Consider the following 13,366-nt stretch of genomic DNA (forward strand, 5'->3'; position numbering starts at 1 on the left):
ACATGACATATGTTAATTATTTCAAATGTATAAATCGAATACAAAAATATAAACAACTAATATTTATTTAGCATGTATAAAACAAATATAAATTATTTACAATAAAAATTATATATTATCAAATAAATTTGAATTATATATTAATTTAATATAAGCTGATGCTTTATCAGCAAATTCAAAGGGTTGACATGGAGTAAACATATTGCCTAAAAATAAACTGTTTATAAAAATAAAATAATTGATGAAACTAGTTATAGTAGTTTGCTACAGAGAGTTGAGATGGGGCACATACATTACCTAAAATTATATTGATTATAGAAATTTTAATTTGTGAAACTTGATATGGCATTAACAGGTTGCATGTTCTGTGTTACTAAGGGTTGACATGGAGTAAACATATTGCCTAAAAATAAATTGATTTAGTGATTTATTTATAAAAATATTTACCAATATGTGATTTACACTGTTCTATGGTATGATCCTGCATCTCTGTGAACCTACCTGATTGTAAAATACCCCGTCCTAAGCAACTCCTTTGTCTACACCTGTAATACGATGTGGCATTTATTACTCTATGGATGGTATATTCTAAATCATTAAAACATAAAATATCACGTCCTCTTTTGGATTTTTTATTAGTAATTTTGCTAAAATTAAAACTAAATTATTTATATATAATTAGATTGCTAACTTTGAATTATAGTGGGATTAATTCTTCTCTCAAGAAGAAGTTTGATATTGTTTGACACCGTTTTAATTTCCATTATTATGATTAAAATTAAAAATATGTTTACACTTTTGTATTTCCCGCACTTTAATGGACCAATCACAGAATTGGACGAAACTTTACGATGAAGTGTCCATACGATCATAGGCACGGAAATCGTTGAATACCTTCTACGTTCGTGATGTTAGAGCATATATAATATGAAAATACCTACAAAATCAGACAATTTAAGCTTGAAACCCAAGGAAAAAAACTTAGTTGTAAATTTTGAAAACTCATTTAATGTAAATTCAATATATGTCTAAAATATATATTTATTTAATAGAATTGTTTATCCTTATTGCTAACAAATAGTGAAAATTTTCCTCAATATAATTTTGAAGAAAAAAAAACAGGTTAATAATTAAAAAATTAATATATTAATTAAAATTAATATATTAATTTTTTAAAGATATTGAATATGCAATTGAATCTTTTGTTGAAAAGGCTAAAGAAATTGAAAGTTTTTTTATAGCAAAACGTTTTTTACATTCAACATCAAATCAAGATGATCAATTGTTAGAAGTTTAATTTTTTATTGAAATCAAATATATTTATTCATAAAATTTATTTATTATAATAATTTTTATAGTTATTTAATTACTTTACAATTTTGCAATTTGTTATCAAATTTATTTTTACTTTAAATGATTTTAAAATGTGAGTTAGAATTTTGTTATATTTGAAGATTTTTCTAATATATTCACACAATTGAAAAACTTTTTAATATGACTATAAATGTGTCATAGGATATAAGAGGATTCTTTACTGATGGAAACTTTGATAATTTTTATTATTGAAAATTATATTAGCTATTATAGTATATTTTAATTTATATAAGAATATCAAACTAAATAAAATTTGATTTTTTAGAATCCCAATTTAGATTATATGCCCCCCTTTACAGTAAGCTTTATCTACATCAAGATACATTTTTAAGACTGTATCTGTTTAGATATCTTTTTAAAACAATGATCTAGATATATTTGGAAAGTATGATTTAACAACTCTGTTAACACTGGTATATTTATGTACCATGACATTTGTATTTTTTAAAACCTCAACCTTCTAAAATGCCTAAAAACTTGATTATTTCTGATTTCAATCATGTATGTCTAATTTGGATGGATTAAAAAAAAAATTTTAAGCCTGCCCTATGCCTGGGTATTTTTAAAAAAGATTTTTTTTAGGCCCATCCCAGGTATATTTAAAAAAATTAAAATTCGGCTCTTCCCATCTACCCCTAGGGCTGGGCCTGTAGGTTTCTGAATTATACTTTAAAGAGTATTTGTATCTCTTAACAAGAAATTTAAACCTTATAGTTGACCAAAAAACTACTATATCTCTTGCCAACATGTTCGAATATACTTTGTAATTAAAATATAGAAAATTACACCAATTTATTTTTACCATATGATGTGAATATGGTGGGACATCATGGATTTTTACAAATCTAACATAATATAAAAGAATGTTCATAACAAATATAATTATTTTAGATTTATTACAGTTTTTTTAACCCTGATATGGTAATATATAGCACATCAAAACATTTTATTTGAAATTTTTTTATAATTTGTCGTTGATATTGATCAAGTTTATTTATCCCTACTAATTTTTATCCAAATCTATTAAAAATATTCCACATTTTACATTAACCTTGTAATGATTTGGGAAGGACATCTATATTATATATGAATTCATTGCACTTATAGCCATCATATTATAAAATACAGCAAATGATTATGTTTAAGTCATTCTCTTGACACTACAACAAGCTATAATTTGATCCATAATATTGATTACTTTTGTTGAGTTAAAGAAGAGAATAACTTCTGGTTTGTTTGTAGAATTATCAATCCTTGGTTTGGCATGCATTGTGCAAAAAATATTTGCAATTCTTCCTTTGGAAATGAAACTTGCATCACTTTGATTTCTAAATAATGTTGAAATGTCTTCCTTCATTTCCTTCAAAGTGGTAAACTCCTTTGGTAATTCTGTCTTATTTCCTTTGAGATCATATTATATGAGGGCCATCTCACTAGTGCTAAACTGGTCTAAAAAAAAATGATCACAAGCTATATTTATTCTAGTCTTAAATTTAAAAAATGAGAATAATTGTAATTGTTATCTTTGCTCCAAATTTCACACCAATCTTTATTTATTTTATTATTATAACAATTATTTTATATTTGCAAATTTTTCCATGGTTTAGGTAAAATATACTGCCAAAAGAGAAATCTTCCATAAAAATATTAATGAAATAATTGAAAAATAGTAAAATAAATTATGACAAATGACATGGCAAAATATTAATGATAAAAATTTGATATTTTATACTAAATAGAGAATAAAAATTCTTACAGAATCTAAAAAATTGAGTATAAATAAGCGGTAAATGTTACTTAGGCTTAAAATATGAAAAAGATAACCGATACAGAGTTTATTCACTAAAAAACAAGTATTTATAATTATAAAATTTTACCGCAAGGTTGGTTTTATTTTGCTGGTAAAAAAATGGTACTTTTTAATATTGACACTGTTCCCGTTTGAAATTCGTGAATTTTTTAGACGTTATATTAATGGTCTGCAAGGCCCTTTGGTCTTAGGTGAGCCTAATTTTGAAAATTTTTTATTTCGGGCTATGACAAAACATTTTTTAAAATATTTAGGGCTAATAATAATTACGCCTGATGCAGATCTCTAATTGATATTTATAGTTAAAGGCATAGAATATCATTAATATAAAGAAACATTTTTACAATTATAACAAAATGCAAAATGGGTAGATTTTGCTGGTAAACTAAGAGTTAGTAATTTTTCTTATTAATTTTTCATAATACTTTTACCTTTAATAAAAAAATACATAAGGAAATAAACGATCTTAAACGAGAATTGAATAAAAAAGACGAGCTCATCAAAAAACATCAAGAAAAATTGGACAATTGGAAGAATATATTGTCAGACATTCAGATTACAAATCATCAATCTTCTTCAAACTTGAACAGTCAATCTTCCGGAAGCTCTAAAATTATCTCTTCTAATCGAGATTATTCGGCAACGGCTGGCTCCTCAAACTACTTTAATTCTACTCTAAGTGGTTTGTTATCCAAAGGTATAACTCCCACTACGATTCACCACCCAAGTGCGGGGCCTGATATCTCCCAAACACAAAACACCACGCTAAACACGAACAATTATAATTTTGGTAGCCCCGCTGCTCCACTAATAAGGGGACCCCGATATCTTAGTTTTGGCCAACAACCTCTAAATTTTTTAAATTTTACGGACCCATTAAACAGTGATCCTAATTTAATAAACGTTGCAGCGACGTCTCCATTTCCGAGTAATATATCGATCAACCCTTCCTCATCAATAGCACCTCAATCGCAAAATAATATTCAATTGAACGGTCCTTTAGCTTATCTCGAAAAGACCGCTTCCAATATAGTTTGAACGGTTCGATCTAAAGAGGGGGGGGGGATAATTTATCAATTTACACTATTGCATTATGCTTAAATTTTATATAATACACTATTTAACAACCTTGCATTATATCATACACAATTTTGCCGCTTCAAACAGTATCAATTCAAAAAATATGATTAATACGAACCATGGCTGCGCTATAATTGTCGATAGATATCCCTTTGTTAATGGGAAAGGATTTCATAGAAATCTCGACCTATTTATCACATTTCGATCAAAAAAATGTTACCCTATTTTTAACGATCATAATGATTACCATCCTTTTAACCTAACCTATACTAAAAGCCTTCGGAATATTTATTTAATTATCGATATTTTGCTACGCGAAGATTTGTACGTGCTTAAATCTGAATTAGAATTATTGTCCCATTATAATGATGACGATTACATTTTTATATCTCATATAATGACAGTTCCCGATGTAAACGAGTTAGACATCGAAAACATGTCACCACCATTTTCACACGATGATATCAGCCATTTTAAATACTTCCGCTTATCTCTCACGTTAACATTACGAATTTTGTTAAATAGTGAGAGGAGTTGGTACATTATTCGCAAAGAAGATATTCTTATAAAAATACCGGTGCATTTTAAATATCACCCAGCTCATGTTAAGAGTGGATATCTTAACCTTTCGTTAGGTCTTAACTTCGGTAAAGAGTTAACCTCCTATTCTCCTTTGGCCATTGTTCGTGACCTTATGTTTATTCAAGAAAACAAGATATGTTGCAATGTTATACCACTGCGGAATTCTCATTATTTATTAATCTTGAAAACCTCAAACCTAGGTTTATTATCGAACATATCATCTTTACCAATCGGCGATATTTCGCATTTGGAATTTGTTAACGCCGTTAGCAATGTTTTAATATTATTTGCGTTTATATTGATTATGTATGTTAACTTTAAAAGTTGATTATGGGGTTTTTGTAAAAGTAAGATATAATATGCCCTTATTTAATTATAACGAAGTTAAATAAATAATGTTGGAGGATTAAGTTAAACCTTACTATATTTTAAAATAAGTAAATATATAAATGAAATGAAATAATAAAAAAGCATTTCTTTGAATCAACGGTGCATTCCATAGTTATTTCATAGCAAACGAGCTGTGTGTTATAGGAATTGGTTTAGAAAAAAATTGGAGTATACTATTTCGCGCATTTCAGTGTTTACATTCAGTATCCAGGATTTTTCGGGGTAGGAGCATAAATTTTAGGTACTGCCCGATTTTTGAAGGCCTTTTGGGTGGATTACATTGATCGAAATTCGATAAAGTTGTCAATCATAAAATGCTAATTTAAGATAAATTTATTTTTATGTCTTAAAAAAATTAGCTGCACATTTCCTCTATATTCTGTCAAATTTAGAAAAAATTAAATGACTGAAACCTAAAAGCATATATATTATAAAAATATATTACCGATGTTGGATTTACTCGGTTGAAATGCATAAAATCCAGCGATAATTTTGGTTAAAATCTAAGCCTCATTACGGAATTTTATCATAATAACTTTGCCAATAGACTGAATAATAATATAACTAAAAAGAACAAACTATTTTACCGCTTGATATAGAATCAGTAACTATGAATATAGGGTTACAACAAATTTAATAGATAAAAAGTAGATATTGAATGGAAAGATCTACTTGTAAAGAGCGTAAGTATCAGTTTCATGGGCCTGACCGGCCCAAGGCCCATATGGGTCTATAATTATATTTTGTAGCGGGCTTGGATTTTTTATAATTTTTTTAGTTTGTGCCATCTTTCTATTTAAATTTAATTTATTTAAAACAGTTGCTAACTTAAAAAATTATTCCAATTTTATCTTATATTAATAATAAATTAGAGTATTGTAAACAAAATGATGGTCAAGATACCATTTGATATTGTTCATTTTTATTAAATACAATAAATTAAATTTTTGGATATGGGTTTGGGAATTTTTCAATTTAAAATATGGGTCGGGTTTGATCGAAAAATTAAGAGCCATGAAGGTTTCATACCATGGTATCATTTTTTCTTTCAGTTAGCTATTTAGTAAGGGAGGGGGGGGGTTCATCATTGGTTTTGCACGTCATTGCTTGTAAATCTACATATCTTTACAATTTTTCTTATAGGAAATTGTTTTAATGATAAAACACTTGCTTGATTATTAATTGAATCATGTATATTAATTAAATTGCTAATCTTCATCCAGTTTTCCTGTTATTTACTTGCTTAATCAAGAATCAACATTAGATTTTTTTATATTTTATTTAAACGCATAATATTCAACATAATTGCCCGGGAAAGTTCCAAATAATTTATTTTTTGATTGATAGCCAACGTACCAGCCATCTTCGCATTTTTCTTTAACGAACACTATATCCCCTTCTGTTAATTCCAATTCGTCGTCATTTTGAGGGTTGTAAGAATATATGGCTCGGTATCTTTGGAATTCATTTTATTTTTTATAAAATCAATGAAAAAAATATGAATTTGAAATCTTGTATTTTTTTAAATCTCTAATGTTAGATTTTTGACTAGTGAAAGGTCTCAAAAATTTGATTGTTCGAGAAAATAAATAATTTTAGTAAACACCCAATACATTAAAAAAAATATAATACCTAACCAGCCTTTATAAAAGTTCAATATAACAAATGGAGAATTGTGTATTACAAAATTCTTTTCAGCAAAAAAGGCATTGCTCAGAACGATCAGCCAAATGATTACAACACATTCTTATGACTTTCAAAAATGATTTTTAATATGTTAAGATTGCGTTTTTATAACATTATTTCGACTTCTCAGATATTTCGGATCGATGTTCAGCACTAATATTATAGCCAACCCACTTCAAAGGTGAAATCATGGATAAAACAAACTGGTTCTAAAATCTTATATAAATTTATAGGCCATTAGATAAATAGCGTAATTTAAGAGTTACATAAGCCACATTTTTTTATTTGTTATTAATGAAAAAGTATTATTACCTTTCGTCCTTTGTATAGCAGCATTAAAATTTTTGATAAAATTATATTTGAATCAATTTTAAGAATATGTACCTCAATAAGCTATCATTTGAACCCTTGGGAGATAAAATACCATCGGAAATATTCAAATTTTGAATATTATTGCTAAGATCTAAAGCAAACAATATTACAAAATTAAAGGAAAGATGGAAGTAAATAAAATTATCAATTTAAATAAAATGATCATAAATATAATAACAGATAGTCTACATTATATTTTTTTTGTGATTTTAATTAACTGACCAGCTGATAATCAAAAGAAGGAAAATATTAAAAATCAGAAAAAGGACAACATAGTCACAAGAAGTAAAACATTTAAGATATAATAACAGATAGTCTATATTATATTTTTTTTATGATTTTAATTAACTGACCAGCTGATAATCAAAAGAAGGAAAATATTAAAAATCAGAAAAAGGACAACATAATCACAAGAAGTAAAACATTTTAAGATATAATAACAGATAGTCTACATTATATTTTTTTTGTGATTTTAATTAACTGACCAGCTGATAATCAAAAGAAGGAAAATATTAAAAATCAGAAAAAGGACAACATAGTCACAAGAAGTAAAACATTTTAAGATAAGCACACTGAATGACCCTCTATTATGGGTGAATATGAATCAATTGCATTTAAATTTCAGGAGGCAATGCCCTCTTACTCAACAAGTCGATCAAATGACAGGAGGGGTCAATAAATATATTAAATTAGCTAACATGTTTTTAAAGCATGTTTATCAATCTAATTAGGTTAAAATTAATTTAAAAATACATTTGTATCATCAAGGCTATACCTGAAACAAATTATTCGTTATTCGATTCGTATTTTACGAATAAAAATAACAAAATTATTCGAATCGAATATGAATAAGATAAATATATTCATCGAATAATTTTTTATCCATTTCCGATGGAATTATTCGTATAATTTGATTTTTTTATGTTCTAAATTTATCAAAATCGAGTCGTTTAACACCACTATTTGTAATTGGAGTGATCCTTATCTTGGAAAACACAAATGCCATGATTTTATATTATCTCCACCTGAATAAAAAAATTAAAGATATGTTTGAAAAAGAAAAACGTTCCAAATACATGGACTCACTACTGATAATTGGATTTTCAATATAGGAGGAGCATCGTGCTAGCAGTGACGAAATATTTTATGTGATATCATGAATTTAAGAACTATAAGCGACGGTATATTTGATAGGCAAAATATGCGGAAAGCAATAACTTTCATAAGAAACTGTTGAGGTATTCAACATGATACTACGTATGCCATTGTTATTATCTTAAATACTTTATTTTTTTTTATTGGTTATTATACTTTTAATAGTTAATTTGTCTAGATTGATTTTGTGACTTTATACGCCTAAAGTATGCTTTGTATTAATTTGTTTTTCAAATATATATTAGATAAGCGATGATATTAAAATAACAATTTTTTTTTGTTCTATTTAAAATAAAAGATTATTTGATTTATTTTTCCTTGATTTGATTAGGTTTGTTAAAAAGTCCGATCAGAGGCGATTTTTGAAAATGACCCGATTAAGGTTTTAACCAAAATAATATTATATAAACCTGGAGATTTTGCTTATAGATGATAGAAAGGTTTGGAACTCTATTTTCCAAATCTCGAGGCTTACATAATAATATTTTGGCTACAATCTTAATCAGGTCCTTTTTATAAATCGAATCAGGCTTTTTAACAACCTTAGATTTGATTGTAGTAAATTTATATGGAATAAGAAGAGATACCAACACAAACAATCAGATTTTCTAGTTGCTGGAATGGGCTTTGCCCATATGTAAAATTAAAGGAAGTATCTAATATTTTACTAACAATTCCTAGTTCTACTTCTTCGAAAAAAAATTGGTCACTTGGAGTAATATTCTTCGAAGAAAAGAAATCATTTGAAGATCTCTAAATTAGAATATCATAACTTTAGATTGATTAAAAATATTAAAGAAAATGATAAAATAAATATGAATCAGAAGACGACTGCTAAGGAGAGCGAAACATTAATTTGTAGAATCCGGATCAAGGCGTCAGTTTTACGGGAATTTATCAAGGTTTCACAAATTTTGAAATTTCCATTTTTCGACATATCAGAAAAAATAATGTTAAAAAAATTATAGGGACGGGGAAGGGAGGGCGCAAGAATAAGATTTGTCTAAGAACTTCAGGACGGCCCTGAGTAGGGTTATGACTAAATTACCAGGCTTAGAAAAATACAATTTTTTTATATTAAATGATATTCAATCTATCTCTAATACAATAATCTAGTAATATAAATTTCTCTAAAAAATATTCTTACCTTCAACGTTGTTAGTGCTAAATTTTCTAGAAGATGGTTGCCTTAATTGGTCGATAAAAGATTTTGGTATCAGACCATAATTGTTTGCAACCTTGCCATTAAACCAATTGTCATCTAATTCGGAAATCAAGTGAATGACATCTCCCTATGATTTTACATATAAAATTAAAAAATATATAATAAAAATCCAATAACACATGCAATTTTCGTTTAAATGATCTCAAATATTACAAAGGTAACCCTTAGAAAGTAAAGAATATTATAAAAGAATGCAAAATTTATATTATGACTTATAGGAGTCATCAGTTGTGTATACAAATAGGGTATAGGGGTAGACCCCCCCCCCCCCTCATAATAGGAATTTTTTATTATTATCTAAATGTGATTATTCTTTACCAGGTTAATCCCAAAACTAGTTGGGGTCTTTAAAACGCTTCCTGTCCTTTCATATGGCTCGGCTTTGCGCCATATTAACGACAATTTTCATATCTATTAATTATTGTCATAAGTTTCAGAGTTAATGCCTCCAGAAGTTTGGCTAATTTTTTAAATTTTTTGGTTGTTGGTGAAATTTTTTTTTGCCCCCTTATTTTACCATATTTTTTACCCCTTTAAACTATCTCAACCAGATTAAAGAAATAAATCGTACTAATTACACAACTTTTTTTTTGATAGTTTCAGAATTAGTGTTTTAAGCTTGGCTCACTTCAGCTCTTAGAATGTGACATCATAGCTTTCATTTTAATTATAACTCGTTTCTTTTTTGTGAAACCAGATATTTAGTTTTATATATTCAGTTCTGGTTGATCTATCATGTCAATTTTTTTTTATTTTGTTAATAATTTTTCATTATACTCTTTACTAGACGGAAATAAATTAATAACATACAATTAAAGCTAAGGCCGTGTCCTAGTTCAGCTTATTTCTAAACAGAAGCTCAATTTAGATTTTCGTTAGTTTCTTGGTGACTCTTTACCTAAATATCCATTTATTGCACACACTTAAAACAAACCAAAATAGGATGTCCTAGTATAAAATCTGTTTAATCTGAGACTAAATAAAAATAATGAAGCAGGGCACGGTTTAAACAATATATAAAATCTCAGAATAAATGCTTTCAGTCATTTTTTAAGCGTAAGGTTGGCCAATATTTTATTGTTACTAATTATTTTCTTTGCACTAGCCTCTAAACTTATTAAAGCACGAAAAATTGGCGTAGATTTAGAATTAGTGTTTCCAATTGTTCAGCCAAATTTTACCGGAGATGATTATAAAGATATTAAATATTTAAAAAAGGAAAATAAGTAATGAAAATCAAAAAAAATACACAAATTTTTTTACAAAGGGAACCCACATAGGCGGAATAAATGAGGTTTGGAAGTAAAGCCCTACCCCCCTTTATCCTACCCCCCCCCCCCCCCCCTCCCCAAACTTCTGTATAAATTTTGGTATGAAATTCTAAATACCCTCACTAACATTATCAATTTTCATACAAATAATGCGAAACTTAATTTATTAATATTTTTGAATTAATTACCGCTTTTTAATTAGTTATGACAGATATTATATTTTTTGAAAATATTTATAACGAATTATTTGTATAATAAAATAGGGACCTAGAAATTAAGAAATTGATTAATTAAATGATTATTATAAAATTTGAGTTTTATAAGGGGAACAAAAAATAATTTCTAAAACTTATGTTTTTAGTTCGTTTGGTGTCATATTATTTTTTTAATAATCATAGAATTAAGCACACCTTTTTGAAGGATATTTCGCCAGTTTGCTTACCGTCAAAATTGTATCGAGCAATAGCAACACCCTCTTCAGCGTTAGCATTTAATAAAGCGGCCTCCTCAATAGACACTAACACCTGATATTTAAGGAGTAAAATGTTAGAAATTTTAATTGTACCTTCACATAATTGGTTGGAAATATACCAATCATTCCTCCCTGTTCCCCCTCGTACCAATTAGGGTCAATTCGATGATGCAAATATATTATATCATCCTTGTTAAAAGATATTTCCCTGTTGACAAAATTAAATAAATGGTACATCAAATATGACTAATTATACCTAACGTTTTTCGCGACGAATCTAAATAATGCTCGAGCTTTAGCACGGATCATCCGTTTGTGCCCCCTAACATATTTCCCCTCGAACAAAGATCGCGGGCTACCCCCGGCTCCTGAAACACTATATCTGCGACAATTATTTAGATTAGAGCTAGTATATATGCCACCTCTGACCTCTGATGACATTCTGTGAGGGGATATCCCATTACAAACTTTTTTTTCTTCGTCGTTAGCATATACGAGGTTCATATAACGATTTACAGGGATGGGAGAATTAGATGATGGCCTTTAAGAAGAAAATTTGATTTTATATGAGGGAATTGTATTTGACTTACACATATCCATGCCTTCTTTGTTCCTGTTTCTTGTATTCTTCCCTGGCTTTTCTTAATTTCTCCTTTTCGATCCATTCACCCTTGATAGCAATAAGAATATCATATCATAGATATCAATAGAATATTTACATGCTTTAATAAGATTGATATTTTTTTAATGACAGTATACAACAAAAATGCTATAAATTATTTATACTTACTAATATCCGTTTCTTCAATGGCATAGCAATAAAAAGTAAATAAAATAATTTTAATATGGCAAGATAATATTAAAAATATCCTTGCGACAAATAACATAATTTAAAAATTAAATGAAAACCTTGTTTTTATAATTTTCTATTTTGAATTATGATTATAAATATTTCTAAAATTATCGAATTTTATTAGCGTGTTCAAATTTTTATAAAAACTTAAGGAATTAAATTCGTTATAAAGAATTTGCGAATAATTTGGGTAATCAATATTATTTCGCTTATAGTTATCTTTTTACATGTTCACATTATATAAAAAAATATATAACCATTTTGTGCTTATGTAACCGTTCATCAAATGGTTCGGGGGTCACTGTAGACATAAAACTTGTAGCGGGGCAATCTTGATAAAAATCTACATATGGCGAAGGGTCGAAAATGTTAGAGGTCGATTTATTGTGAAACACAGATTGGGGATGACCCAGATTCTTCGAATTTAATGCCAATATTTGTTCGCGTTTTTTATGAGCTTTTTAAAATAATAAATCTCGAATATTATTCATTTCCTACCAAATTTTCATTATTTATAAATGCAATGATGGCTTATTGTATGGGCTGGGCATGCGATAATTATTTTATAAAATAATATATTTTTTATACAAAGTAATGTCTTATGTTAAAAAATTATGCAAAAAAGCATGTTGTGTTGTAAAATGAATAATTTAGCCTGATAAGCAAAGACAGATTATGCGTATTAGTAAATGTATGCAGATTCTCGTTGATATTCCACTCCAAACCATTAACAATTTAAATATATTATAATTTACAAATTATAGCATTATAATTTACAAATTATAGCATTATTTACAAATTATAACATTATAATTTACAAATTATAGCATTATAATTTACAAATTATAGCATTATAATTTGATGTTATATCGTATCAGTTATTATTATAATGCTAATTATTTTTCACATTAAAATAATATTGTGCGTTAAACCGAAATTCATTTAGTTGATAATCGAAATTTCATCTAACAATAAATTTATTTTTAAATATATACTCAACCTCATTATCATAATTTAATGTATTATATAGCTGCACGTCAAAAATCATTATACATAGAATTCATTATTTCTAGTTGCTTGAATTATGAAATTCTAT

General features: G+C 27.5%; 3 protein-coding genes across 3 annotated transcripts in view; 1 reads left to right on the plus strand and 2 right to left on the minus strand.

The window, feature by feature from the left end:
* Nucleotides 1-247: 247 nt before the first annotated feature.
* Nucleotides 248-774, minus strand: LOC135922556 (uncharacterized). Its single transcript, XM_065456955.1, has 4 exons — nucleotides 692-774; nucleotides 448-588; nucleotides 338-403; nucleotides 248-297 (listed from the first exon to the last, which is right to left on the minus strand). The coding sequence occupies exons 1-4, from the start codon at nucleotides 762-764 to the stop codon at nucleotides 248-250; spliced, it is 330 nt and encodes a 109-aa protein (XP_065313027.1). The 5' UTR covers nucleotides 765-774.
* Nucleotides 775-831: 57 nt separating this feature from the next.
* LOC135931294 (uncharacterized) lies at nucleotides 832-5,244 on the plus strand. The gene is made up of 4 exons (XM_065468294.1): nucleotides 832-1,011; nucleotides 1,053-1,122; nucleotides 1,179-1,291; nucleotides 3,638-5,244. Exons 1-4 carry the CDS (start codon nucleotides 928-930, stop codon nucleotides 4,220-4,222), a joined length of 852 nt encoding a protein of 283 aa, XP_065324366.1. The 5' UTR covers nucleotides 832-927; the 3' UTR covers nucleotides 4,223-5,244.
* Nucleotides 5,245-6,513: 1,269 nt separating this feature from the next.
* The window catches only part of LOC135922564 (uncharacterized), a 52,121-nt gene continuing 45,268 nt past the window's right edge, over nucleotides 6,514-13,366 (minus strand). Inside the window, exons 11-18 of the mRNA XM_065456967.1 lie at nucleotides 12,528-12,727; nucleotides 12,008-12,087; nucleotides 11,674-11,958; nucleotides 11,511-11,625; nucleotides 11,356-11,469; nucleotides 9,597-9,741; nucleotides 7,307-7,385; nucleotides 6,514-6,691 (exon numbers count right to left, since the gene is read on the minus strand). Coding sequence (XP_065313039.1) covers nucleotides 6,514-6,691; nucleotides 7,307-7,385; nucleotides 9,597-9,741; nucleotides 11,356-11,469; nucleotides 11,511-11,625; nucleotides 11,674-11,958; nucleotides 12,008-12,087; nucleotides 12,528-12,727 — 1,196 coding nt within the window. The remainder of the gene's footprint in view (nucleotides 6,692-7,306; nucleotides 7,386-9,596; nucleotides 9,742-11,355; nucleotides 11,470-11,510; nucleotides 11,626-11,673; nucleotides 11,959-12,007; nucleotides 12,088-12,527; nucleotides 12,728-13,366) is intronic.

This window comes from Gordionus sp. m RMFG-2023, chromosome 1 (genome assembly GCF_954871325.1).
Source record: "Gordionus sp. m RMFG-2023 chromosome 1, tfGorSpeb1-WG-v2, whole genome shotgun sequence".
NCBI lineage: Eukaryota > Metazoa > Nematomorpha > Gordioida > Chordodea > Parachordodidae > Gordionus > Gordionus sp. m RMFG-2023.